The 24,016-nt window shown below is 47.0% G+C and overlaps 2 protein-coding genes and 1 long non-coding RNA gene across 3 annotated transcripts in view; 1 reads left to right on the plus strand and 2 right to left on the minus strand.

Annotated features, from left to right (window-relative positions):
• Positions 1–4,234, minus strand: part of Ppa1 (inorganic pyrophosphatase 1) — a 28,116-nt gene extending 23,882 nt beyond the window's left edge. The window contains exons 1-2 of the mRNA XM_020161674.2: positions 4,032–4,234; positions 1,328–1,386 (exon numbers count right to left, since the gene is read on the minus strand). Of these exons, the coding sequence (XP_020017263.1) occupies positions 1,328–1,386; positions 4,032–4,095 (123 nt within the window). The 5' untranslated portion in view covers positions 4,096–4,234. The remainder of the gene's footprint in view (positions 1–1,327; positions 1,387–4,031) is intronic.
• A 5-nt stretch (positions 4,235–4,239) lies between these two features.
• On the plus strand, positions 4,240–5,835 carry LOC141424811 (uncharacterized). The gene is made up of 2 exons (XR_012449739.1): positions 4,240–4,613; positions 5,682–5,835. It is a non-coding gene; the product is annotated as an uncharacterized lncRNA (long non-coding RNA).
• Positions 5,836–15,177: 9,342 nt separating this feature from the next.
• Positions 15,178–24,016, minus strand: part of Npffr1 (neuropeptide FF receptor 1) — a 29,762-nt gene continuing 20,923 nt past the window's right edge. Inside the window, exons 3-4 of the mRNA XM_074079068.1 lie at positions 22,676–22,775; positions 15,178–18,713 (exon numbers count right to left, since the gene is read on the minus strand). Coding sequence (XP_073935169.1) covers positions 17,837–18,713; positions 22,676–22,775 — 977 coding nt within the window. The 3' untranslated portion in view covers positions 15,178–17,836. The remainder of the gene's footprint in view (positions 18,714–22,675; positions 22,776–24,016) is intronic.

The raw sequence follows: 24,016 nt of genomic DNA on the forward strand, positions 1-24,016 counted from the left end.
TTACTATAAATATGATGCACATAATATTATACTACAATTAGATCATTCAAGTCAACCAAATGAGGCCAATTCATGAGGTGGGGAGGATTAACAAACTGTAGTTCATGAGTTAACACAACTTTGAGACTCCCACAGGAAAACACATCCAATTAGAAGTCCCTCCTGTAACTTAGGCACATGATTGGCCTTGGGCTGTTGGCTCCAATACCTCCAACTGGAGCCCAGATTAGACAGGCTCCTGCAAAATAACGTGTAAATCGGCTTTTCTGCCAGTGCCTAGGTGTCTGTACACATCTGCAGCAACTGGTAGAAGTACAGTAAAATGAATCTATTTCTGAGAGTCAAGCCCAGAAAACAGTATGACTCAGCACACACAGGGCACAATTCCATCTTTTCTGTTATTCTACACGTCACCGTGTGATATTCACGTGTATTATGTATCAATACCGCTAAGAAAGGTCAATGGCCTAGGAAGCTTTTACAACTCAAAAGGTTTTGTACTCAATGTGAATCAAACTTCCTTATTGAAGGAAAAAAAAACAAAACAGAACTGAAGGGTGTTAAAAAAAAAAAAAATCAACTTATCTGTCTTGTGTCAAGTTCCTAAATACAGTGCAAACTTCTCCTGGGGGAAGGAGGCTTAAAAGGCTGTGTTTTTTAAACACGATTACTTAAAGTTATAAAAATATGAGCTGGGGATATAGCTCAGAGGTAATGTTTGCCTAGCATGCAGGAGATGCACTGGTAATTCTACTACAGCCAGGGATCATAAATATGTAGCTGCAGCAGACTTATTGCCTAGAAAAGTAAAGACTCTTACTAATTTGTGGTAATCTATGCTAAAGTCAGATTTCTTCAGCTCACTGGTGTGTACAGAAACAGACATTTCTTTTTAGAAATCTGTGTACTTACCTTTATTAACACTATTTGTAAATCTTCGCTCTACTAGCCTGTTAAAAATACTGAATTTTCTTACATTCACTGAATAATCTATTTTATTTTTACTGTTTAATAAATATCCCAGTCAAAATTCTGTGCTGGCTACCTGGTTTATTTTAAAACTACTAATGAAGTACTAAGATTTTAGTTCCAAGACCAATGTGATTTTTTTTTCTTTTTTTTAAATTTTTATTTTATTCATATGTGCAAACAATGTTTGGGTCATTTCTCCCCCCTCCCCCCACCCCCAGTGTGATATTTTAAGACTGACTTCTTACAACACAATGAGGCATTTTAAGTACTTGTTAAGAGACATGTAGGAAAGTAAGATGTACACACGGACTGATCTCAGTAAAGAGACCGTGTTCAAGAGACAGGGATTCCTTACCTTAGCTGCATAAATTGGAATATCATGAAATGGCGATATATATTGTCCTTTTTCATTTTCTGTAATATAAATTAGAAAATATTGTTATTGTGGCTAATTATATTGCCAAATGCATGAAGCACATATTTTTTAATGTCAAGATTTTATTCCCATGCCAAAAAAGCCCCAAAACAGATTGTCTTTATTTATTTATTTCTCTATTATTTGTTTGTTTGCTTGCTTTTTTATAGTTAAGATCTCATTTTGTACCCTAGGCTGGCCTGAGACTCTCCATCCTGCCTCTGCTTCCCGAGTGCTGGGATCACAAGTGTACACCACTATGCCCAGCTAAACACTGACACATCTTTCACCTTTCCTGACCCTCCTCCAAACCCAGTTTCAACCTGTGCACTCTGTAGGCTTCTAACAGGAATTAGCCCATATTCTGAGAGCAGGAACTGCCTAGCATCCCGAGCCTAGCAGTGCTTAGCATATAAAAGGTGGTCAAATTGTTTTTGACCTATCGTTACTTCAGCTGTTTGTGGAACTATTATGAAATACCTGGGGAGAAGGGAATTTAAAATCATTTTGCTGAATTTAAAATCATTTGCTGTAAGTGATGTTTCGGGAAGGTAAGCATCTTACAATTATGATTTTTTTTTAAGGCTAATCAAATTGTAAGAACTTCTCCATAAGTAATTTCTATATTCTAAAGATCCAACTATCATATCCAAAAAGTAATTTTAAAACTTCCTTAGGGCTGGGTGCCAGTGGCTCACACCTACAATCCTAGCTACTCAGGAGGCAGAGATCAGGAGAATCGGGGTTCAAAGCCAGCCGGGGCAAAGAGTTCTTGAGATCCGATCTTGAAAATACCCAACAGAACGCAGGGATGGTGGAGTGGCTCAAGTGGTAGAGCACCTGCCTAGCAAGCATGAAGCTGAGTTCAAACCCCAGCACTGCCAAAAAAAAGAAAACAACAACAAAAAACCTTCCTTAGGGCTGAGGATGTAGTTCAGTAGTAGTACACTTGCCTAGCGTGTCCAAGGACCTGGGTTCAGTCCTCAGCTCTGCAAGCAAACAACAAAAACCTTTCTCACTAGTCTGTAGGAAACTAAGGATCCCTCCACATTGCATTGTTTCAAGTTTAAAAAACAAAGTGGAATTGGAAAACTTGAACAGTGACTGTCTCAATCCTGCAAGGCTCCAGTGTCAATTGTGACTCTGCAGTCTATCAGACCCTTATCAGTTTTAAAAAGACTACAAAACATAGCATTATAAAGGAAAAAAATGACTTCTATTACTATTAAGGAAGGATACTGCCAAGTGTGGTGGCATACACCTGTAATCCCAGCACTCAGAAGAGACTGAGGCAGGAGGATCTCAAGTTCAAGGCCAGTCTGAGGTTAAAAAAACTAGAAAAAGGAAGGCTGCCAAGAAATCTAATGATTTAGGGCTGGAGGGCGTGGCTCAAGTGGTAGAGAACATGCCAACAAGAGTGAGGCCTTGAGTTCAAACCCCAGTATCACCAAAAATAAATAAATATAAAAATAATTTCAGGGCTGGTGGATTGAACGCTTTAGAGTTCACTGTCCTTTTCCTCCCATTACCAGCCTACATCTTTGCTAGATGCTTGCTTCATCCTTTCACTAGTCCTAGTTCTTCCTTCTACTTCCCCCTTCCCTGCTTTTCATCCACCAACCCCCAGACTGCGCTGCACCTGCCATTCCCTTCCAAATAAAACTGTAAATAAGTTAAAATAGCAGGGTCTTTGGTGGCACAGGTTCGGGTTATCGCCAATAATCTATTCCTAGTAGTTGGGGGTGAGGCGGGATAAAGATCAGGTAGCTTTCCCGTACCTACGGAGCAAAAGGTGGTGCGCCAAGGAAGGCGAAGCGGCGCTAGCCTGCAGCCTCGTGGCCTCTAAATGCAGTGCTTGGGGTGGTGCCCCGGACACCGACCCCTGAAACAGGGTGCCAACTTGGCAGAAATTCCTCACTCCTGGACTGGAGATGCGGCTCAAGCGGTAGAGCGCCTGCTTTGCAAGGGCAAAGCCCTGCGTTCAAACCCCAGTCCCCCGCTCCCGGCAAAAAAGGACAGAAACTCCTCACTCCTGCCGCTCAGATTGACGTCACCTGTTCAACTGGAGGGCGCAGCCTTCTGTTTCATAAGAAGCATTCCCAGCATCAGGGTTCCGGGACAGCTCCCGGCGCGACAGGCTGGAGCGCTACCGGCGAGCAGGGGTCCAGGGTGATCCGGACCTCAGTTTTCCCGTCTGGAGAACGAGGGGGAGGTCCTGACCCCGCTTAGCGCGGGCCATCTGAACTAAGGCGGCGGAATTATGGTCTTAGGAAGTCGCCTTCCCCGCCCCACTCCCCACATAGCGATCCTCTTACGGGGATCGTTCGATCTACCTCCAGGCACCTGGCTAGGGTGACTCGCTGATTTCCTTTCCTATCAATCCCTGCCCGAGCCCACATCGGCGAGACCACCCCAGCCCAGGTTCAGGTCCTGCGGGCCGCGTGAGCCGAGCATTTCTCTTTGGCGGATGGAAGACGCAATCGCCATCCAGCTCGCCGCCGGGAGGTCAAGCGGGAGGGCTGGCCGAGCCCGGGGACGCGCCAGAGGAGCCCGGCCCGTGCCGAAGACCGGCGGCCCACGGGCAGCGAGGCCAGGAATGAATGGGCAACCGGGTGAGAAGGCATCACGGGCCGCCGACACTCACTGAGGAAGACTCGGTACTCCAGGGTGAAGGGCGCTGCGCGCTCCTCGCTGCTGAAGCCGCTCATGATGCCGGGGAGAGGAGCTGAGCCGCCACAGAGCCACTGGCCGGCACGAGGAGCCGACTGACAAGGAGAGAATCCGCGCCTGCGCACCGCGAGCTGGACCGCAAGCAGCGGGGACCGCCTTTAACGCTCTGGGCTCGGCTCCCACCGCGCCCCCGCCCCACCCACTTGCGCACGCGCACTCCGCCCGGCGCGCGCGTCCGCACGTACTGACCACACCCTCTGCCTCTAGTCCCGCCCCCTCGGGCCGCCCCTTGGCTAGGAGTTTGGGCCACGTGGCCTGCTCCACCTCTTGCTCTGTCTGTAGGGCCCAGCTGCCTCTGCTGCTCAGATCCGGGAGGGATTAATACGCAAGTTCTCTGCTTGGGTCAGCCACCAGGTGACTGCCGACCTCTCCACCATACACGCGCAGAGCTCACATTTGACTGTCACACATTCCTCCTCACAGAACAATTCTTTATCTGTGGGGGCGTTGAAATGTCACCTGCTTCCCAGACAGGTCCTTGCTTGCATTCTTGAAGGTGAGCGTATTTTTGATAGTTTCAGCAAAGCTGAGGCACTTTACTGACATCCCTTATGGCTACCAGCAAAGTACCTGAACTTCTACTTTGTAGTGTGTGGCATGGAATAATTTGCACTTAACCCGGTGACTCAGTTTCTCATCTGGGAAATAGAGATAATGATAGTAACTATTTTATAGCTTGTTGGGATAATTGTACTTAAAGCAGACCTAGGTTCTTGTAAGCATCGGGAACTGTAACTTGTTATTACCACTCTGGGGGAATGGGGGGTGGATTTGCTCTGCCCAATTCCTTGCTCAACCTACCCCAGATCCACTGGGACTTAAGATGGAAGTACTGGGGAGGTCCAGACCTGAGCTCAGAGTCCCTTGAGGGCATTCGCTCAGAACAGTCCCCTCCAGAGCTTGTTTTCCTACTTCTGTTCCACAATGTCAGGCCAGACCCCAAAACCAAAGCTTGAGGCTGTGGGCGGAGTTTGCAGCACTTTCTTCCCCAGTCCTACGTGGTTTGCTTTTTTTTTTTTTTAAGTATATCTAATATCCTATTTATAATCTAAGAAACTATTATTCACATTTAAAATAATGACTACTTTACTATTTTTCTAAGGCATTAGAGATAATGTACCTTAAAGACAGTTTGCTATAAATTTTTTTGTTTCTTTGAGATAGGGTCTGGGCTATGTAGCCCAGGCACCACCCCGAGCTTGCTTGAAATTTTTTTTCAAAACAATAGGTATTATATAAAAATGGAGTGTATAAAATAAGTATTAAATGAAAACTTAATTCGTGTCTCTCCCTTTGCTTATATCCAAGTCTGAACCCCGCTGACACCCATTAATTTTCAGAAGGCTGTGACTCACTGACCTTTTGAACACAACACCACATTGTTTCAGAACACAAGGGCAGAAAAAAAAATAGTGGAGCAATAGTTGAGTCAGTAATACAAGATAGGCATGAAAGTAAACTAAATCTCTGCAGAGTGAATAATAAGTAGGACCAAGTCTGGGGAGTATTTTAAGGGGGCATGCTTTTGATTGAACTGCTGCTCAATCATTTTCTGTCTTTGCAGATGGAACCAATTTTCTTGAAAAAAAACCCAGGATCTCATCTCTGACCAACTTAGGAACAGACAGAAATGGTGCAATAATAATGGGTTGTATGTACTTTTCCTTTTGCTTCCTGCTAGCTCAGAGCGAAATAATAAAGTCTTGTTGACCTTTGGACTTGGACGTTAGCTCTTGTTTCATTGAGTATGTTCTGAGAGCCAACTAGCACCAACTCCAGTAAAACTCCCAATCCTGATGCATTGTCACTTTTCCCTAACAAGCAAGGGGACTGAGCCCCACATACCCACAGAACCTTGTTCTAGTTTTCATGTCTCTCTTGGGCCTAGCAAAATACTTGACCTAGAATAGATGTTTAATGAATGGACCAATGGATAGAAGAATTAGTGAAAAGGACCGGAAAATATCTTTTTAAATATATTAGTTTGACAAAGGAAGAGTCCAACACTCTTAAACATTATTTTTCTTGCTCTGTAACCAAATCCAGTGGCACTTTTCAGTCCCTAACCTGTCCCTTTTGCTGAGGGCGACCCTGTTAGATCCTTCCAGTTTCCTGATGCCTTCTCTTTTTTAACCCTTCTGATGTTCCTCCTCCTTCTCTGAACATTAATTTCCCATTCTCCTCCTTAGCTTTCTCTTCATGTTAATCGTTGTCTTTCTTACTTTGCCTGTTTCTTCTAGAGATGTTCCTTCTCTAGGTTATCTCACGGGTCATGTAGAAAACAACCACCTATAGGTTCAATGACATGAAAACTTTCAAATCTATATCAAAGTTTTATTCAACACTTTTGTGGCCATGCTCTGTGCTGAGTAGTAGGGATGTAGCACTTAGAAAGACATCGCCATAGTCCTCCCAGAACTTAGAGTCCAGAGGGAAGACAGACTTCAACAAATAATTACAACACATTTGGTAGGCAGGTGCTCAACCGCTTGAGCCACATCCCCCAGAAAACTGATAGAGAATACAGGGCATTGTACTGTGGGGACAGACAGCCTCCTCAAGGACGTGACCTTTAACCTTTAACCTGAATGATGAGAAAGGATGAATAAGGTGAAGAGGACAAGGCAGAAGCCAGGTAAGGACTGGTAAGAGCTGAAACTAGAGAGTAGTTGCACCCTGGATTTGGTAGCAAAAGAGCCAACCAAGAGTTATGTTCAAGGTAGAATTGATGGAATGGATCACTTATTGGATTGTGGAGGAGATGAGCAAGATGGAGGCTTGAAGTTATTTCCAGGTTTCTGGCTGCAACAACTGATTGAATAGGGTAGAGGGGGGTTGCTGCCTGAAGCAGAAAGGGAAAAGAAGACATTTTTTCCCTTCTGTACACCCCCTATAGTTTCCTGCCAGCATCACCCTGGACCGAAGTCAAAACAAACTGTATTAGTCAACTTTTACTCATTTATTGTGTCATAACAATATGGAAAGTCTCAGTTGCTTATCAGAATGAACATTTATTTGTTTTTAACTGACATGATGGGGAGTATGGACCGGCCATGGCTTTTCCCAATTGCCTTTTCATTATCATAGGGTGTAGCATCCTCATATTGGTCTTGTTGCAGGGGAAAAAAGAAATGGCAAACCACACGATGTCTTGAAAGCTTTTGCTCAAAAAAGGGTGTGTGTCATTTCTACTCACATTCCACCAACAAGATCCTTTGACTTTGTTGATGACAGTGGAGCATGGAGAACAGTTCTCCTCTGGGGGCACTGAGAGTGCATGACCAGGTATACAGGATGCATCTTCCCCTCATAGAAGCAAATAGCTGGGAACAGTAATACCCTCTGTAATAGTAACAAATGTTCATCTTCCCCCTTTGTACAGGAAAAACTCTCCCCAAATAGTGACACCCTCTGGGTGCCAGCCCAAAGGCACGAGCAACCAATTATCCATGAGAGTCAAAGTTTAGTATCCGTGATGGTCCTTGCATTATGTCCAGATATGGCTTCTCTTGAGTTCTTAAAGTCCAGAGACTTAAGTACTTAAAAACAAATAAACAAATGTTATTTACCTGCCCCATCTGTACTTAATATTCCGTGACTGAAGAAAGACAGAAACACTGGGATTAATACTCTCATTCATAAACAGAAAGAGTGGGAAGTACACAACCATCACAGATTGTTTGAATTCCAAAATCTTGCTGAGTTTAGGAAACATCTGTTGATTAGATCCCACTTCAGCTGCCAGAAGTAGCCCCTGGTATCATTTTTCAAGGCTCGTGGCTTCATCCTCCAGAAGGGTCCTTTCTTTGCCATCATCCTTGGCCATATCTAGAAAATACACAATCCTCAGTAGCTGAGCAGCTTCGTCAGCCACCCTTCTACCTTGGGGGCATGAAGAATCTTCTCCAACAGTCTTGGTCTCCTTTGACCCTAGCTGGTGCATCTCAGTCTCACAGCTCTGTTAAGACCATGGATAGCGTTTTACCTTTTCTGATTCTAGTTACCACCACATGCCAGGCACCACACCTATAAATTCTCTCTAGGCATAATTACCAAGATAACTTTAATTTGCCAGGTGCTGTGGGAGAGCCAGGCCCCACACCATTTTATCCAACAAAGAACTTAGTGGGAGCTGCTCTCACACCATTGGTCTGACCCAAGGTCAGACTTAGTCATTTAGTCATTTTGTTACTCAAAGCATTTCTCAATTTATTTTTATTTTTTATTTTTGTGGTACCAGGGTTTGAACCCAGGGTCTCCTGCTTGCTCAGCAGGTGCTGTACTACTTGACCATGCCTCCAGCCTGCATTTCTCAATTTCTATCCTTTCGTGGTTAGAGATGAGCAATACTTGGATCTCTCAACCACAGAATTTCTGCATTCTGTCTTTTCCTTTTCATCCCTGCCTAGAAGACAGTCAGTTCCTTTCTGAGCTCATTTCTTCCTTGTGGAATTCTGTCAAAGGCACCTAAAAGCAACCAAGGCACACTAGTAAAGATCTCTGTGCCTAAAATTATACACTACTTGGTTGATTATATGCCTTCCAAGTAGCCAAAGTTTCCTTGCTGCCCACCACTAGGACTCAAAGCCAATGACACAACAGTTTAGGACCACATTTTGCTCCCCTAACTACTCCATCAGTCTATGTTCCTAGATACAGTGTATCAGACATGAAACCTTCCTCTTACCAGACTCATACAACACTCAATTGTAAGAAACCAGTATGTTCATGTCTTTCTCAGAGTATATGTCAGGGCTACAGGCTGACATATCTCTTAGTTCTCAGACCCTGACAGAAGGGATTGTGTCTTTTTTGGTGTCATGGCACAGGAAGGAGATAAATGGGTAAACCACATAATGGCTGGCAATGCTTCTGGTCAGAGTTGAAATTGCTCAGGTCCCTTAACCAAAGCAAGTTCCCTGACCAGACTCAATGTCAAGGAGGTGGGGAAGTTCACTCATCTGCAGGAGTTACTGTAAGGTACTGGCAATGAGGGATGCATACTCCTGTTAGAGGGAGGAGAGCAATACAGTCTTGCACACCTCTAACAGGACCTTGAGAAAGCCAGGCTACAGGGTTAGCTCTCCCCATACCTAACACACACACACACACACACACACACACACACACACACACACACACACACAAATATAGGTAAGCCAGGGAAGAGAGTAAAGAATGGACAGGACGCCAGGCTTGGCAGCTCACACCTATAATCACAGCTACTCAGGAGATAGAGATCAAAAAGATCGTGGTCTAAGGCCAACCTGGGCAAAAGGTTTGTGAGATCCCCATCTCGATAAATAAGCTTTGCATGATGGTATGTACGTGTCATCCAGCTTTGCAGGAAGTGCCAGCCTGGCCAGAAACATAAGACTCTATTCCAAAAGTAACCCAAGCACAAAGGGTTGGGGACAGTCTCAAGTGGTAGAGCGCCTGCCAGCAAGCATGAAGCCCTTGGTTCAAACCCCTAGTACTGCCCCCCCCACAAAAAGAATGGACAATACAACAGGGGTTCAGGGCATCAGTAGGGTTGGAGAAGGCAGTTTGAAGTTGTATTTGCATAGTCCATTATATAAAACAGAAAAGATTATCCAGAATTATCAGTGGCAAATAATGGAGAGATTATAGGTGGTGCAGCAGGACTAAAGTCCAAGTTGAGTTACATGGTGGTTAGATATTAGGACTAAAACTCAGAAAACAAAGTTTGGCTGGAGCCATTGGTTGAGCAGTTGAAACCAAAAGAAAAGCTGAGGTCTCCTAGAGGAAATGTATAGAGTGAAAACAGCAGAACCCCAGAGAATCCCAGTATTCCAGGGGTGAAAAACCATAGAAGAGGTGCCAGCAAAGGGCTTTGAGAGAGAATACCAGAGGGAGGAGATAAATCAGGATGGTGTGCAGCCTGGAAGCCAGGGCAAGTGTGGTCTTAAGAAGAACAGGGGATCTGTCCTCTATACAGCAGCCTCTGGGCTTCTCTGGTTGGCTGGCCCAGGAGCATCTCTCGGTCACCAAGACCAACAGTGAGCTTGCCGTCTCTCCCTGAGTCTTCCACCTCAACAAGGCCACACCTGCCCAGGCAGTTCCTCTAGGCTCGTCCTGGTGGACCTCTGCAGCCACCAATGGTGGTGCCTACCCAGCACCTCTCCTTCCTGACAGTCTGTTGTTCTTCAGGTGTGCATCCACCTGCCCCTGTGTGTTCATGTGCTTCAGGGAACAGTGCCAGCCCCAGCCCTAGGGGAGGGTCCTGATTAGCCTAAGCTAATCATAGCAGTCTGTTCCTCTTCCTTAATGGCTGATTCAGCTGCAGTTTTGACACAATTCTGGCCAAAGCAGTCATGTACTCTCATCCTCACTGACTGGTCAGGACCCTATCCTAGAATAGGGGATTCAGATCATGGCTTTCCCCTGGCTGCTGATATTGGTTCAGGAGGATTGACCCAATTTGAACCCAGTGAAGGTGGGCTGCCTCTTGCTCTTAGGAAAAGTTGTGACTAGAGAGATATTCTCTCTCTCTCTCTTTCTATCTCTCTGCATTTTGACTGCCAATGGCCACATTCCACACCACAAGGGAAGGCTGCCAGAGAGAATGATGTTCACACTGTAGGCAGCAGAACAGAGGAGTTGCATCCTTGCAGCCCCTGCATCAACCCAGCCTCTGCACTTGGCTATTATGTGAGCCACTCTGTTCCACTCAGTTTAGCCCATTTTTATCAGGTTTGGATTACTGACAGCATTGCAGGCACCCACCCTCCCACCCTCCAACAGGTAGCTCAGGCAATACTGAGTCCATCTCTCCAACATCTCTTGAACTTGTTATCTCCTGCCTCAGCTGATGCCATAATTTGTTACCTGTGTTCCTGCAAATACTTCCTGCCTGCCTGACTGCCAGCTCCATCTCCCTCTAGCTCAGTCTCTACAGGCTGCTACTGTGAGTATTCACAGGTGAGCTAAGTGTGTTACCTGCTGCTTCAGACCCTCTTCTCCATGTGCTTGTCCTCAAAGCTTATATCAAGCTGCTTCTGATGCCCCTCAAGCTGTCCCATGACCTCTTTGACCAGTCATGGCACCCCAAATAGAAAGTACTGTACCATATTAAGATTTTTCTCTTTTTTATCTCTGCTCACTAGGTTCCCAGACTCAACAGACACTGTTGAGTAAACCCAGCTAGAATTAAGTTTCATCTGAACTGTTGCATATACTTATAGATGGGGAGTTAGCTGGACAGGTCATTCACTGTCATGTTATAAGAACCCTGGAGTAAGGCTGGGGTGTGGCTCAAGCAGTAGAGTGCCTGCCTAGCAAGCATGAAGCCCTGAGTTCAAACCCCAACTCTGCCAAAGGAGGATGAGAAGGAGGAGACTGGACTACAGGTCACAAAGCCTGCTATCTTGTTTTGGTGTCTCTGTCTCCACTTTTGAGATGTGAGGACCTCAAGGAAAGGCCCAGGCCTTTATGCAACTTGATTTTCTATCTGCAAAACAGGAATGCTACCATTGTGTTAGAGGTGACATAAGCTCCTGCCCACATTTTTAAAGGGATGGCTATTCATCCTGAAAACTTTTCTTTCATGGTGAAGACACTGAAGGGGAAAGACTAATGCCATGGAAAGTAAAAAGGAAACACCAAGCTCTTTCACAATGAGTTTATTTTCCACAATTTATAGCATAGGTAGCAGGATAGTTTTCCAAATTCATGGGAAGAAGAGAACAAAGATGGTGATTATTACCATTAGAGGTGGGTTCAGAGGCCCACCAGACAGACAATGCACTCCTTCCTGGGGGGGCAGCCAAAATGCAGAAATGCAGCTACTCAGTCATTAAGCAGTTCGGTTGGCTGTTCTGACCGATGCGTGGAGGAGAAGACAGAGGGTGCTAGTGGAGGAGAGCGATGGCTTCTCAAACAGAGAGTGATTTAATACTGCCACTGGCTAGGTGACAGATAAACTAATTTCTCTAAATCACTAAGCTTGGGTTTTTCCACCCATATTTATTTGGTTGTTTGCACACAACAACAGCAGCATTTGTTGGTGAGCAAATTTGAAGACCTGGGCATTGCAGTTAGCAAGAGAACACAAACAACAAGGCAGGATGCAACAGCCAATTCAGTAGTCTTCGTTCCTTCAGCGACCACAGGGCAGGGGAGCTGGGGACTGCTCTGAGGGCTTGATGTGGTGTTGGAGCAAACTTAATTTATACCTTTCCCTTAACTGCTGGTATTCCTTCCATCTCAAAGTCTTAGAAGCCCTTGGATGTGATGGAAATGCAGTCTCAGGACCAAAACAGCAGTCTGGAGCCTGTGGTAGGCTGGTTTTATTTTTAGGATTATAGGAAACCTCCATCAAATCCCTTGCTTTTATTCTGAACACATGAAGGGCGGCCACAGAAACTTGGGGGGGGGGTAGCAAAAACCTGGGCTTCTGTTCAGATGGACCAAGACTTAAGTCTAAAGTTCTGAATCTCCTAGTTATAAATAGGTTACTTTTTTTAGCCTTGTTTTTCCCATCTATAATATGAAAATGATCAGTACCTACATATTTCATTGTTTCATTCATTCAAAAGGCATTTGTTGAGTGCCTCTTAGGCACCAGGTAATATCCTAGATCTGAGTTCATGAAGGTGCTTATGTTCCATTGTGAGGAAGAAATAACAAAAACAAAGCCCTAACTTTTAACAGGCCTTGAGTAAGTATTTTGGGCTGATCAGAATTTAATTATTGAATTCAGTAACATTTTGGTATGTATTAACTCCTTTTGTCCATTCTTCTCCTGCCCTAGCGCCTTTGCACACGATGTTCTGGCTCAGCCTTTCCTCACCTATCCATATGGCTCCCTCTCTCGCTTCATTTCTGAACTCAAATGTTACCATTTGAGTTGTGGCCATTTCTAACCACATATAAAAACAGGCCTCTCATATTATCTTCTTATCTTGCTTTAAGCCCATTCTCAATGGGCCTGAAAATCATTTATTAGTCCTAAGTGTCTCTTAGATGTAGGGCAAATTTTCATTTTCATTTCAAGTCTCTACAATATAATCTTTTTTTTTTCAGATAGATTTTGACACTTTGCAATAAAGTACTTAAGAATGGCTAATAAGTACATGAAAAGAGTTCCAGGGTCACTAGTCATCAGAAAAAGTTCAAAAGACTGATATTCCTAATCATTGTCAGAAGCGTAGATCAACTGGATCCTCAGACACTGCTGATGAGAGGGCAAAACGGCGTAATACTTGTGGAAAACCGCTTTGACAGTTTCTTACACAACGTTTGTACTTAACCACGTAATCCAGACATCTTGCTCCTAGGTATTTACCTAAGAGAATCGAAAATGTGCATACATATCAGGACTTTTATGAGAATGTTCATAGCAGCATTTTTCATAATAACCGAAACTGTTAGCAACCCAAATGACTATCAAATGATGAATAAGTAAAATGTGTTTATACGCGTATATACAATGGAACACTACTCAAAAAAGAATGAATAAATGAATCTTCAGAAACATCCTGCTGAGTGAGAGAAGCCAGACTCAGAAGGTGTACCACTGATTCCTGTACCTCACATTCTGAGATCTGAGGAGTAGTTTTCTGGGATCAGAATGGGGAGAGAGGATTGACATAGGGAACTTTTGAGGAGGACGGCAGTATCTCGAGTGGAGTGGTAGTTACACAACTGTATATAAATTGCTAGAACTCACTGAACATACACTGAAGATGAGTGATTTGTATAAAATGCAAATTACACCTCCATAAAGCTACAGAAATGTGTATATGTTTAGAAAATGATTCTGTGTACAGTTCTTGTGGTAGGAATTAGGTGCTTTTAATTTTCTTGTTTTGCTTATCTACGCTTTACAAAAATTTCCACAAGGATTATGTAGTGCTTTTGTAGAGAAAGGAGAAAACTCAACAATAACTGGATTATTCAACAAGAAATCTATCTTGCTTCAACATTGTTTGCTTGTTCCAAAGCCCGTTTGGTCACCTCTCTCATTTATCTTTCTTTGGTGGCACTTCTGAGGGGTGAGCTGAGGAAACGGATGCAGAAAGGTACAGAGCTTAATAGCCAGGCTTTGTACCCCCAGCCTTGGGCTTGGCTTTCACCCGGATGTGGAATGAATGCACAGTGGATTAATGCTAGAGGGGCTCTAATCGTCCTAGCCAGCTCTGCCCTCCATTCCAGCTCAAGTCAGCTCACGCATCCTCCAGGCCCCAAGAGAAAGTCCGCGCCCATGGCCAGGCAGACTGTGGTTTGTGGCCCAGGGCGGGCATCCATCTCCAGCTCACACTGGTCAGTTGGGTGCGCGTGGTCTTGGGAAGTCAAGAGCCTATTCATCAGTGGAGACCCAAGAGGAGAAGGGCACCACAGGACACGGCGTCCCTCCAAGAGCCCCTCTGGGTGGGGGCACTCAGTGTCAACAGGCCTCTGGCCCATCACACATTCAGTTCATATCCTGACTTTCTGCATGTGAAAGGGCAGTCACCTCAGGAGAACCAACAATGCCAAGGGCAGAGGATGGCTTGTGGGGAGAGGTCCACACAGCTGGCCCTTGAGTGTCGTGGTTATACAAATCTCCCAACAGGGCTCAGGTGTCAGAACACAGGAATCCAGTGGGGACAACAAGCTATCGTTATAAAAACAGCTCCTAAAAATATCCCATGGGCAGAACATGCTATGTTTCAACCGTTCTCAGGGAGGAAAACCTGGAGGAGGGAACCTTACAGCATTTAGGGTGGGAGGTGCCAGGGGAGTTACAGATAACATCTGTCCGCTGAGCCTCTGCTTTGTCTCCCATAAGTGTCCAGATGGGAGAGATCTTGGGGTTTCTGTCTTCACATGGGCACTATTTTCAGGAACTACTTTCATTATCTAAAAACTCCACATATTACTTGTGATAGCCAAAAGGTGGAAACAAGCAAGAATCCGCTGATGGACACACAATGAAATATTACGTAGCCTTATGAAAGCATATTCTGAGACATGTACAACATGAATGAATCATGAAGACATTATACTAAGTGAAAGAACAGTCACAGAAAGATAAACACTGTATGGTTTTGCTTGTATGAGGTACCTAGAGCACTCGGATTCAGACAGAAAGTAGAATGGTGCTTGGACAGGAATGGGGACTTACTGTTCAATGAGTATCGATTACTGTTTGGGATGATTTAAAAAAGTGCTGGAACTGGACAGAGGTAACAGTTAAATGTCAATGTGTTTAATGCTACTGAACTGTGCACTTAAAAATGGTTAAAATGGTGGATTTTAGGTTGTGTATACTTCATCACATACCCGAGAAACAGACAAACTCCCCATTTACCCAGAAGGCCTCACTGCTTCAGGAAAACATCAACTTGTGCATGTTACCATTCATATCAAGTCTCCCAGGCAGGTATAGCCTCCAGTTGTTTTGGTTTTTTATTTTATTTTGTTTGTCAGAGTCTCTTATGTAGTGTAGGCTGGACTACTTGCTATGTAGACTATTCTGGCCTTCAACTCAAGATCCTCCTACCTCTGTCTCCCAAGTACTGAGATTATAAGTATGCTTCACTACACCCAGCCTTTAATTTTTTTTTAAGAAATAAAAATAATAGCAAAATATATGAATTGTGACCTATCCCATTTTCTCAGCAGTCACAACCTCTCAAAACATGGCGTCTTTGGGAAAGTAAAGCAAAGGAGCCATGGTCGAAAGGCTATTTTTTTTTGGTGGAGGGGCTTGATACTCCCACAAAGGCTGTGATTTTGTGTATGGTCAGACCATGCTAGAGAAGAAATGGCCCAGGGAGAGACAACATTGTCCAACAGCTTCCAGACAGCCGCAGGGACACACATTTGGAGTTCAAGATGGCCCTCTATTTTTAGAGCCTGGAGTCAAAATTCTTCCAGTAAACATCAACTCTCAGCAACTCTCAGGCCTGTGTGACACATCACTCTGATACAGCACCAGAAACAAGGGTGAGGGTACCAGTCAAGACCACTGAAGGTGGGTGGCATGGCTCACCCTCTCTGAAACCCTCATCCATCACTCCTAGACTTCTGGGCTAAGTAAGGCTGTGCAGGACCCTGCTCAATGTATGGATACAGACATGCATAGAGCAGCCTGGGCCATACAAACACAGCAGACTCATTTCCCAGCCAAAAGCGTGGGCACCATGGCATTCTGTTTCATCATTACGTAGAAAACCTTTGGGAACTTCCAACACTCATCCCTGCCATGCCCACCTTCCCTGAAAGGAAGAATGCAGTTCAAGAAGAACATTCCATAGACAAACTCTCATCCAAATCCTGCCCACTGTGGCAGTGACCTTTTTGGGCCTTTGTATGTGAAATGGCAATAACATCTCCTTCAATCTCATTCGTAGGAATTAAATGACAATAACATCTCCTTCAATCTCATTCGTAGGAATTAAATGACAGCGTCTGGGGACATCTATGGACAGGTACACCTGCTAGGCATTTTCTTCTGCCCCCATATTTAGAATGCTTACAGCAGACTAGACAAGTTCAAGTCATTTTGTGCTGATTAAGGAAACAATCAGAGCCTCAGAGTCCTGTCCCCAGAAGTGTTTCTTTTTTTATTCGCTAAATTTCTAGCAAAAAGGGTACTAGAAGTGAGGGAGAAACGTCCAGTCAACTGCAGATTATCGGGACTGCTCAAGAACTCCTGCAGGCAGCCCCAATTCTTCCCACCTGCTGGAAAGGAGCCCCATTCCTTCAAGGTGACAAAGGTGAGTTGGGAGAGAGCCAGGGTGAACATGGATCTCCTGGTCCTCACTCCTCTTTAAGATGCATGAGTCACATTCTAGAGAGTTGTTTGTGTTTGTCCTTCAGGAGTCCCGGGGGCACCCTGGCTGCAACTTTGCTTGGCTTAGTAAGCAGGAAGGAGAGGCTGAGCAGCTTCAGACTTGGAGTCCCAGGGAGCAGATGAGTTAACAGGGCAGAAAGTTGGTCCTGTGTTTTCTGGACACCTCCATGTGGCTGGCAGCTGCCTGTTGCACTGCAAGTTCTGTCTGGATGTAATTGATGGAGTGGGGAGAGGTCCCCTCCTCCCTTCCCTAGGCTTAGGTCCAGAGGGCCCCCAGGACTCCTTCTATAGCTGCTCAGTTATGACACCCTGGACCCTTCTTGGTCAAGGGGCGTGGCATCAGCAGAAACACAGGGATATCCATGACAGGGACTCAAAGCATCAAAGCACAGACCCGCTTTACTTCTTGCTCTTTCCATGCTGCTACTTAGAATTTACGTATTTCCCTGTGCCCCACATTACAGGTCCTTTGGGAGACAGCTGGAGATGGTAGACAGACAGGGTCAGACAGGTTCAAGTAGGATTTCCAGCCAGAGACCTTAAGCTGGACACCTCTCCTGTCTGGATCTCGATTTCTGCACATGTAGAAGGGGGCAGGGGAGGGACGGGATCCGGGACAGATGACGAGAAAGCCCATTTCCAAAGCGCTATGAGAATTCATTAAGACGATGATGGTTGTCCTGTCCACTACACAGAAGGGGTTGGGGGAAAGCTAGCTCCTTCCCCTTACCCTCATTTGCCTGCATCTGAGGGTGAAGCAGTAGGGACGCCATCACCAGCAGCTGCCCACTTCCTTGTTTTGGGGGAAAGGAGACAGCCTGGCACCCTCTTCTAATGTCACTCCAGGCTGCTGTCGTGTCCAGGGATCACATGTGCATTCAGGGCCACAGGCTGGGACTTGCTCTTCTTGGACCACTTCAGATGTTCCAGGCTGGGATGGTGAGAGGCAGATGGGAGCAGCCAGGCCCCTCCGGGGGCTCATCCTTGTGGGCCACGCGCCCATTCCGCAGGGGGAGGCGACCCGGCCTGGGAGCTCCGCTGCTGGGCCCGGACTCAGATGGCAGGCCGGAGTCGCTGGGCTGCACGTCCACCAGGACCCGCCTGCGCAGGAGCCTGCCGGGCCGCTCAGAGTAGGCCTGCTTGTGGCCGCCCCACTGCGGCGGGCAGAGCTGGGCGCGGAAGGCTGCCTGGAAGCCGCGGCGGAAGTTCTCGTTGAAGTAGCCATAGATGATGGGATTGGCGCTGCTGTTGAAGAAGGCCAGCCAGTGCGCGAAGGGGAAGGCGTAGACGGTCACCAGGTGCAGCTGCGGCTCGCTGAGCTGCCCGTAGTCGATCAGCAGCAGCAGCGCCCAGAGGGGCAGCCAGGACAGCGTGAAGAACAGTGCCACCATGACCAGCATGTGCACCACCCGCACCTTGCGCCGCGCCGCGCGCCCGCCCTCCGCCACCGCCTCGTCGCCGTCGCGCGCGGGGCCCGCGGCCTTGCAGAGCTTGCGCGCGATGCGGGCGTACATGACCACCATGAGCGCGAGCGGCGCCAGGTAGATGTGCGTGAAGAGCACCGCGGTGTAGACCTTGCGCATGCCCTGCTCCGGCCAGGCCTCCCAGCACGAGTAGAGTGGGTAGGAGCGGTTGCGGGCGTCCACTAGGAAGTGGTGCTCCTCGCGTGTGACGGTCAGCGTGACAGCCGATGGACACAGGATGAGCAGCGCCAGGGCCCAGATGACCGCGATGGTGAGCAGCGCCTTCCGCAAGGTCAACTTCTCGCGGAAAGGGTGCACGATGCAGCGGAACCTGCAGCCGGGGTTGGAGGGAGAAGTAAGGGTTTGGTGGGGGGCCCCGGGGTCCAGGGAGGAGTACAGCTGACCTTGTTAAGGGCTGGTGTGATGGGGACACCTGACATTCATCACCTCACTACGGGGGTAGCGTCAGAACATGGCTCAGACACTAATTAGGGAGTATGCAAGTGAATTGGTTTCTCACCTGCCACCTGCCAGGGAGGCGGCTCTCCGCCCACCCACCCCCAAATCGTTCAGGAACCAAGACAACACCAGGACTTTCAGAGAGAGAGGAGTAGGGAAGCGCAGCCTGGGAACAGTGACTTTTGTCTGTGCACTTCTGGGGTAAACTGGTTAGGGGCAGTGGGCAGAGCAGTCAGTCTGCCATCTGCATTGTGGCTTTGAGAAAGTTGATCAGGTGTATGAGCAAATACGATTTTTACCTGCTCCCCAGAAAACCTCTGGGAGCTGGAAGGTCAGATGTGGAGCTCCACCCTGTGTCATCTCAGCCAGCATCCTTCCATGGGTACCTCTACCATCTGAGGACAAGTCTGCACTATTTATTTCCTCCTGAGGACCTCTCAGCAGCAACTGTGATTACACCCTTGTTCTACAGAGGAGGAAACCAGCTCAGGGGTGTCAAGCAGCTGGCTCAAGATCACACAGCCAGCAAGAAGTGTGACAGGTACTCAGCAGGAGCAAAGCTTGGCATCCCTGTCTCCATTTTGTATCTGTGTTTGCTCTGAACTGCTCTCTCCGGCAGTCACCTTGCAGCCACCTTGGATTCCAGGAAACCAGGCCTGATCAACAGCATCTTTATGACAAGGGAACAAAACTACACCCAAGGAAAGGAACAGTAGAGTCTCTCAGGACACACTGCCCCCTAAATGAGGACAATTACCTCTAATGTTGAGGCTGCACTCTGAAACAGGGGTAATCATCTCATGGGAACCAGATCGCTACCTTCAAGTGATGACAGCGATGATAACTTCTCTGGAACCCTCAAAGAACCAGAACTGAGATAACGATCAACCAGGCCCACTTTGCCTGGGACTGCTTAATTATACATGCCTCCTATCCCCTGCCCAATTTCTTCCTCTATTTAAACCAGAAGCTGGTATCTGTATCCCAAAGATGGGCTGAAGTGCTTACTTCCCAGTTCCCAAGGCATGCCTATACCATGTAATAAGTCTTTCTCTGCCCTTCACCACTTCTCAGCTCTTTATTTGGGGTATTGGGTTGAGTGGCTGGACCTGACATGTTAGAACCCCTGGGACTGAGCCCCTATCCTATCTGATTACAGTGGCCTTTGAACCCAGATTTTTCTGGCTCCTTGTGCCATATAAACCATGCAAACCGTGATGTGCTTCCTGTACATGAAAAAGCAGTAACACAAGCTGCCTCATGCTTCAGGCCACAGAGTCCGGTGCAGTTATTTTGGGGAGGGGCTGTAGCACCGCTTTTGGTTTTGGTTTTAAAACCTCCTGGGGTGATTGTCATGCAGCCAGGGCTGGCAACTGTTGTGGAGGTGGAGGAGGTGGAAACCTGGCCCCTGAAGTGAGGCTCAATGGCTCTTGAAGGGAGGGACTGTGCCTTTTCATCCAGTGGTTCCAGAGCGTGTTTAGATAACTGCAGGAATGAATGATCCGTACTCAAAATCCTCCTAGGCCTCAGTTTCCTTATCTGCAAAATGCAGCAAATAATAGGAACTTTTCTGTGAATTGTTGTAAAGATGAAGTTGGCTTGCCATACTTCTGGAGACATGTTGAATGCTTAATAGTGAGAAGAAGGGACTTCTGCTTCCCAGAATGTCTCCCTCATCTACTGATGCCAGAAAACAGACACCAGAGGATGGTCCAGTCAACCTCGTGTTTAGTGGAGGGGGAACCTGGCCCAAGGTCACATGGCTCCTTAGGGAACAGAACCTTTGCTACAAAGGTTCTGGTGCTGACTGCCAGCCCAGAGCCCTTTCTGCTTCACTAACCTGATTCCTGCCCTTCTGCCCACCCTCAGCCTGACTCAAACCTGGCTGCCTCAGCCTTTATGACCTTGACCTTCTGGTTTCACAGCATCACACACTCAAGAAATCCCCAGAGAACAAACAACTCCTAAAGCATGTAGTACTAGCCAGGTGTGGTAGGACACCTTGTACTTGTAATCTCAGTAATCAGGAGGTTAAAGTGGAGGCTGAGAGTTCAAGGCTAGCCTGGTCAACACAGTGAGATTGTCTCAAAAACAAACAAAACCTGTAGAACTTGCTATAAGTTCAATAGTAATTGGCAGGTAGAGGAGAATCCTGGGGTAGTCTAGGAAGGAGTTGATGGAGCTTGAAGAATCCTGCAGATACCACCCTCTCATGTCACTCAACAGTGGTAACAAAACGAAGGCTAGGGAGTAGAGGGACTCCCCACACCGCCAGCTAGCTCGTGATTTTGGGTCAAGAGGAGCTCAGCTCCATCATGTCAGCTCCATCATGTTAGCTGCCTACCGCACTGGTTACAAAACACTGAGTTTGATGGGGGCAGAAGTGGAGAGAAGATGAAAACATTAGCTTCTAGAAAGGGCGGGGCTGAGAAGTGCTTGAGTTGGAGAGAGGACAAGAAGGAGGACCAGGGTGTAGGGAAAAAATAAAATAATGCTAGTAGCTAGCATTTGGATTGGCCCAGGAACTGTGGGAAGCTTTACAGACAGAAGTTACCATTTTACAGATGAGACTACAGAGGCTCAGAGTAGCTAAGTGACTTACCAACAGCACAAATCTATGGTGATCAGGACAAAAACCACCTCCAGCTGAGCTGCCTGCCTCTTATTCCAGGGGAAGGCACAGTGGGGAAGGGGGAGTGTTTACCACACTGAAGATGCTGAGCAGGAGGAGGAATAACAAATACAGTGCAATAAGGAGGACTTCCAGCTCCACTGTGGCCCCAAACCCCCTACCCAGGCGCCATCCCTTACCTCTGGCCACCCAAACAGAACCATGCTTAGCCAATAATCTGCTGGAATCTGAAGTTGAATGACCAGATGTGGGTCTCAGTAAGGCCTGGACTCCCAAGAAGACTTGAGGTAGAGTGAAGGCCCAGGGAGAGACCCTTCCTTGCCAGCCACACTGAGCCCACCCCACGAGTGGGCTTTGCAGCTCTCACTGAGCCCACCCCACGAGTGGGCTCCCAGGGCTCAGGTGAGATGTCCTTGGGATGTGAACTCAGAAGAGGAATTGCTGGTCAGAGGGTTGGCCTGTACAAATACAGAGTTTTCCAAAGTAGAACCGGCCTGCTGTCATGGCAGTGTTGGCTTTCATGACATTTAAACTCCTCTGCACCCAGACCTGACTCTTCCCACTAATCCACAGTTATTTAGGGTCAAAGAAACTGTAAATTAATCTCCTGTTCAATTTTCCCATCTGTATAAAAAGGATGATAACCCAGGTGTGGTTGTGCCTGCCTATAATCCCAGCACTCTGGAGTTGGAGGCAGGGGGATTAAGAATTCAAGGCTAATCTGAGATATGGGGGGGGGGGGTGGCCAGACACTTGGTCCCCTGATCATTCATTTCTGAAGTTATCTAAACACGCTCTGGAACCACTGGATGAAAAGGCACAGTCCCTGCCTTCAAGAGCCCTTGAGCCTCGCTTCAGGGCCCAGGTCTCCACCTCCTCCACCTCCACAACAGTTGCCAGCCCTGGCGCATGACAATCACCCCAGGCCTATAAGGATCTTCACTGCAATGCTTTTTGTCATGATGGAGAGTTGGAGGCAATGGGAGGCAGGGTTTCCTGCCACTCAGGATGACTGCTGTCCTCCCAGGCCCCAGAAGGCCTTTCCATGCCCCCAACCCCAGGCCTTCCAGAAGGGGGTGGTGCTGTCCTCAGCACCAACTCTAGAGGGCAGTGGGCCCCACAGGCCCTAGCCTTCCAGTTAGCCCAGGATGGAGGCATGGGCTGCCTGAGTGCCGGCCCCAGAGCCCAAGGAATCCTCTTACCTTTCCACAGCGATGGCCACCAGTGTGAACACAGAAGCAGACACAGACATGCCCTGCACCAAGCCGCTCATCTTGCACGTGGCATTGTCAAAGGGCCACCCTGCAATGACAGAGGCCCCTCAGGGTAAAAGATGGCCACCTGCCAAGAGTCGAGACTCCTGACCACGCAAACCCTATGTAGCTTGGCTCTTTCTTCTTTGGCCTGCTAGTGGTCATGCGGCCTCTGCTGCACACATTCAGGGCTGAGAAACCAAAGCTATTAGAGGGGTGACTGACTATTAGAGGAGTTGGCTTTTATGTTGACCAGTGCTCCATAAGCTTTAAATCTATCCAGCCCCACCTGGCTTTCTACTCCCAGAGTCCTGCCCAGGTTCCAGGCCACATTCATTCTCACAATAAGCCTACTATTATCACCAGCCCTGCTTTATTTTGGCAGTAGTGAGTTTTAGGGTTTTTTTGTTCGTTTTGTTTTTGGTGGAACTGGGGTTTGAACTTGGAAGTAGCAGGGTTTGACCTCATGCTTGCTAAGCTGGTTCTCTACCCCCTAAGCCATGGCTACAGACCATTTTTGCTTTAGTTATTTTTCCAATCATCTTGTGCTTCTTGCTGAGGGGTAGAGGAGGGGATCTTAGGCCTTGATAAGTAGGAGGCTACTTTTGGCTCCTGCATAGCTGGACTTATAAGTGCATATCACCATGATTGGCTTACTTGTTGAGGTGATGTCTTGCTAACTTTTTGCCCCAGCTGGCCTTGGACTGTGTTCCTCCTAATCTCCACCTCCAGAGTATCTGGAATTATAGTCATAAACCACCATGTCCACCTTCCCTGCCAACCTCCCCCCATATCTCAGATTAGCCTTGAACTCTTAATTCCCCTGCCTCCAACTCCAGAGTGCTGGGATTACTGGCAAGCACAACCACACCTGGATTATCATCCTTTTTATACAGGATGATTGAACAGGAGATTAATTTACAGTTTCTTTGGTCCTAAATAACTATGGGTTAGTGGGAAGAGTCAGGTCTGGGTGCAGAGGAGTTTAAATGTCATGAATGTCATGAAAGGAGTTTAAATGTCATGAAAGCCAACACTACCATGACAGCAGGCTGGTTCTACTTTGGAAAACTCTGTATTTGTACAGGCCAACCCTCTGACCAGCAATTCCTCTTCTGAGTTCACATCCCAAGGACACCCTACCGTGGCCTAGAAGGATCTTCACTGCAATGTTATTTGTCATGATGGAGAGTTGAAGGCAGTGGCATTTAGTTACCTGAAAAATAATTAAAGCAAAAAAGGGCTGGGGGCCTAGCAAGAGTGAAGCCCTGAGTTCAAACCCCAGGACCA

The sequence above is a fragment of the Castor canadensis genome, chromosome 7 (genome assembly GCF_047511655.1).
Source record: "Castor canadensis chromosome 7, mCasCan1.hap1v2, whole genome shotgun sequence".
Taxonomy (NCBI): Eukaryota; Metazoa; Chordata; class Mammalia; order Rodentia; family Castoridae; genus Castor; species Castor canadensis.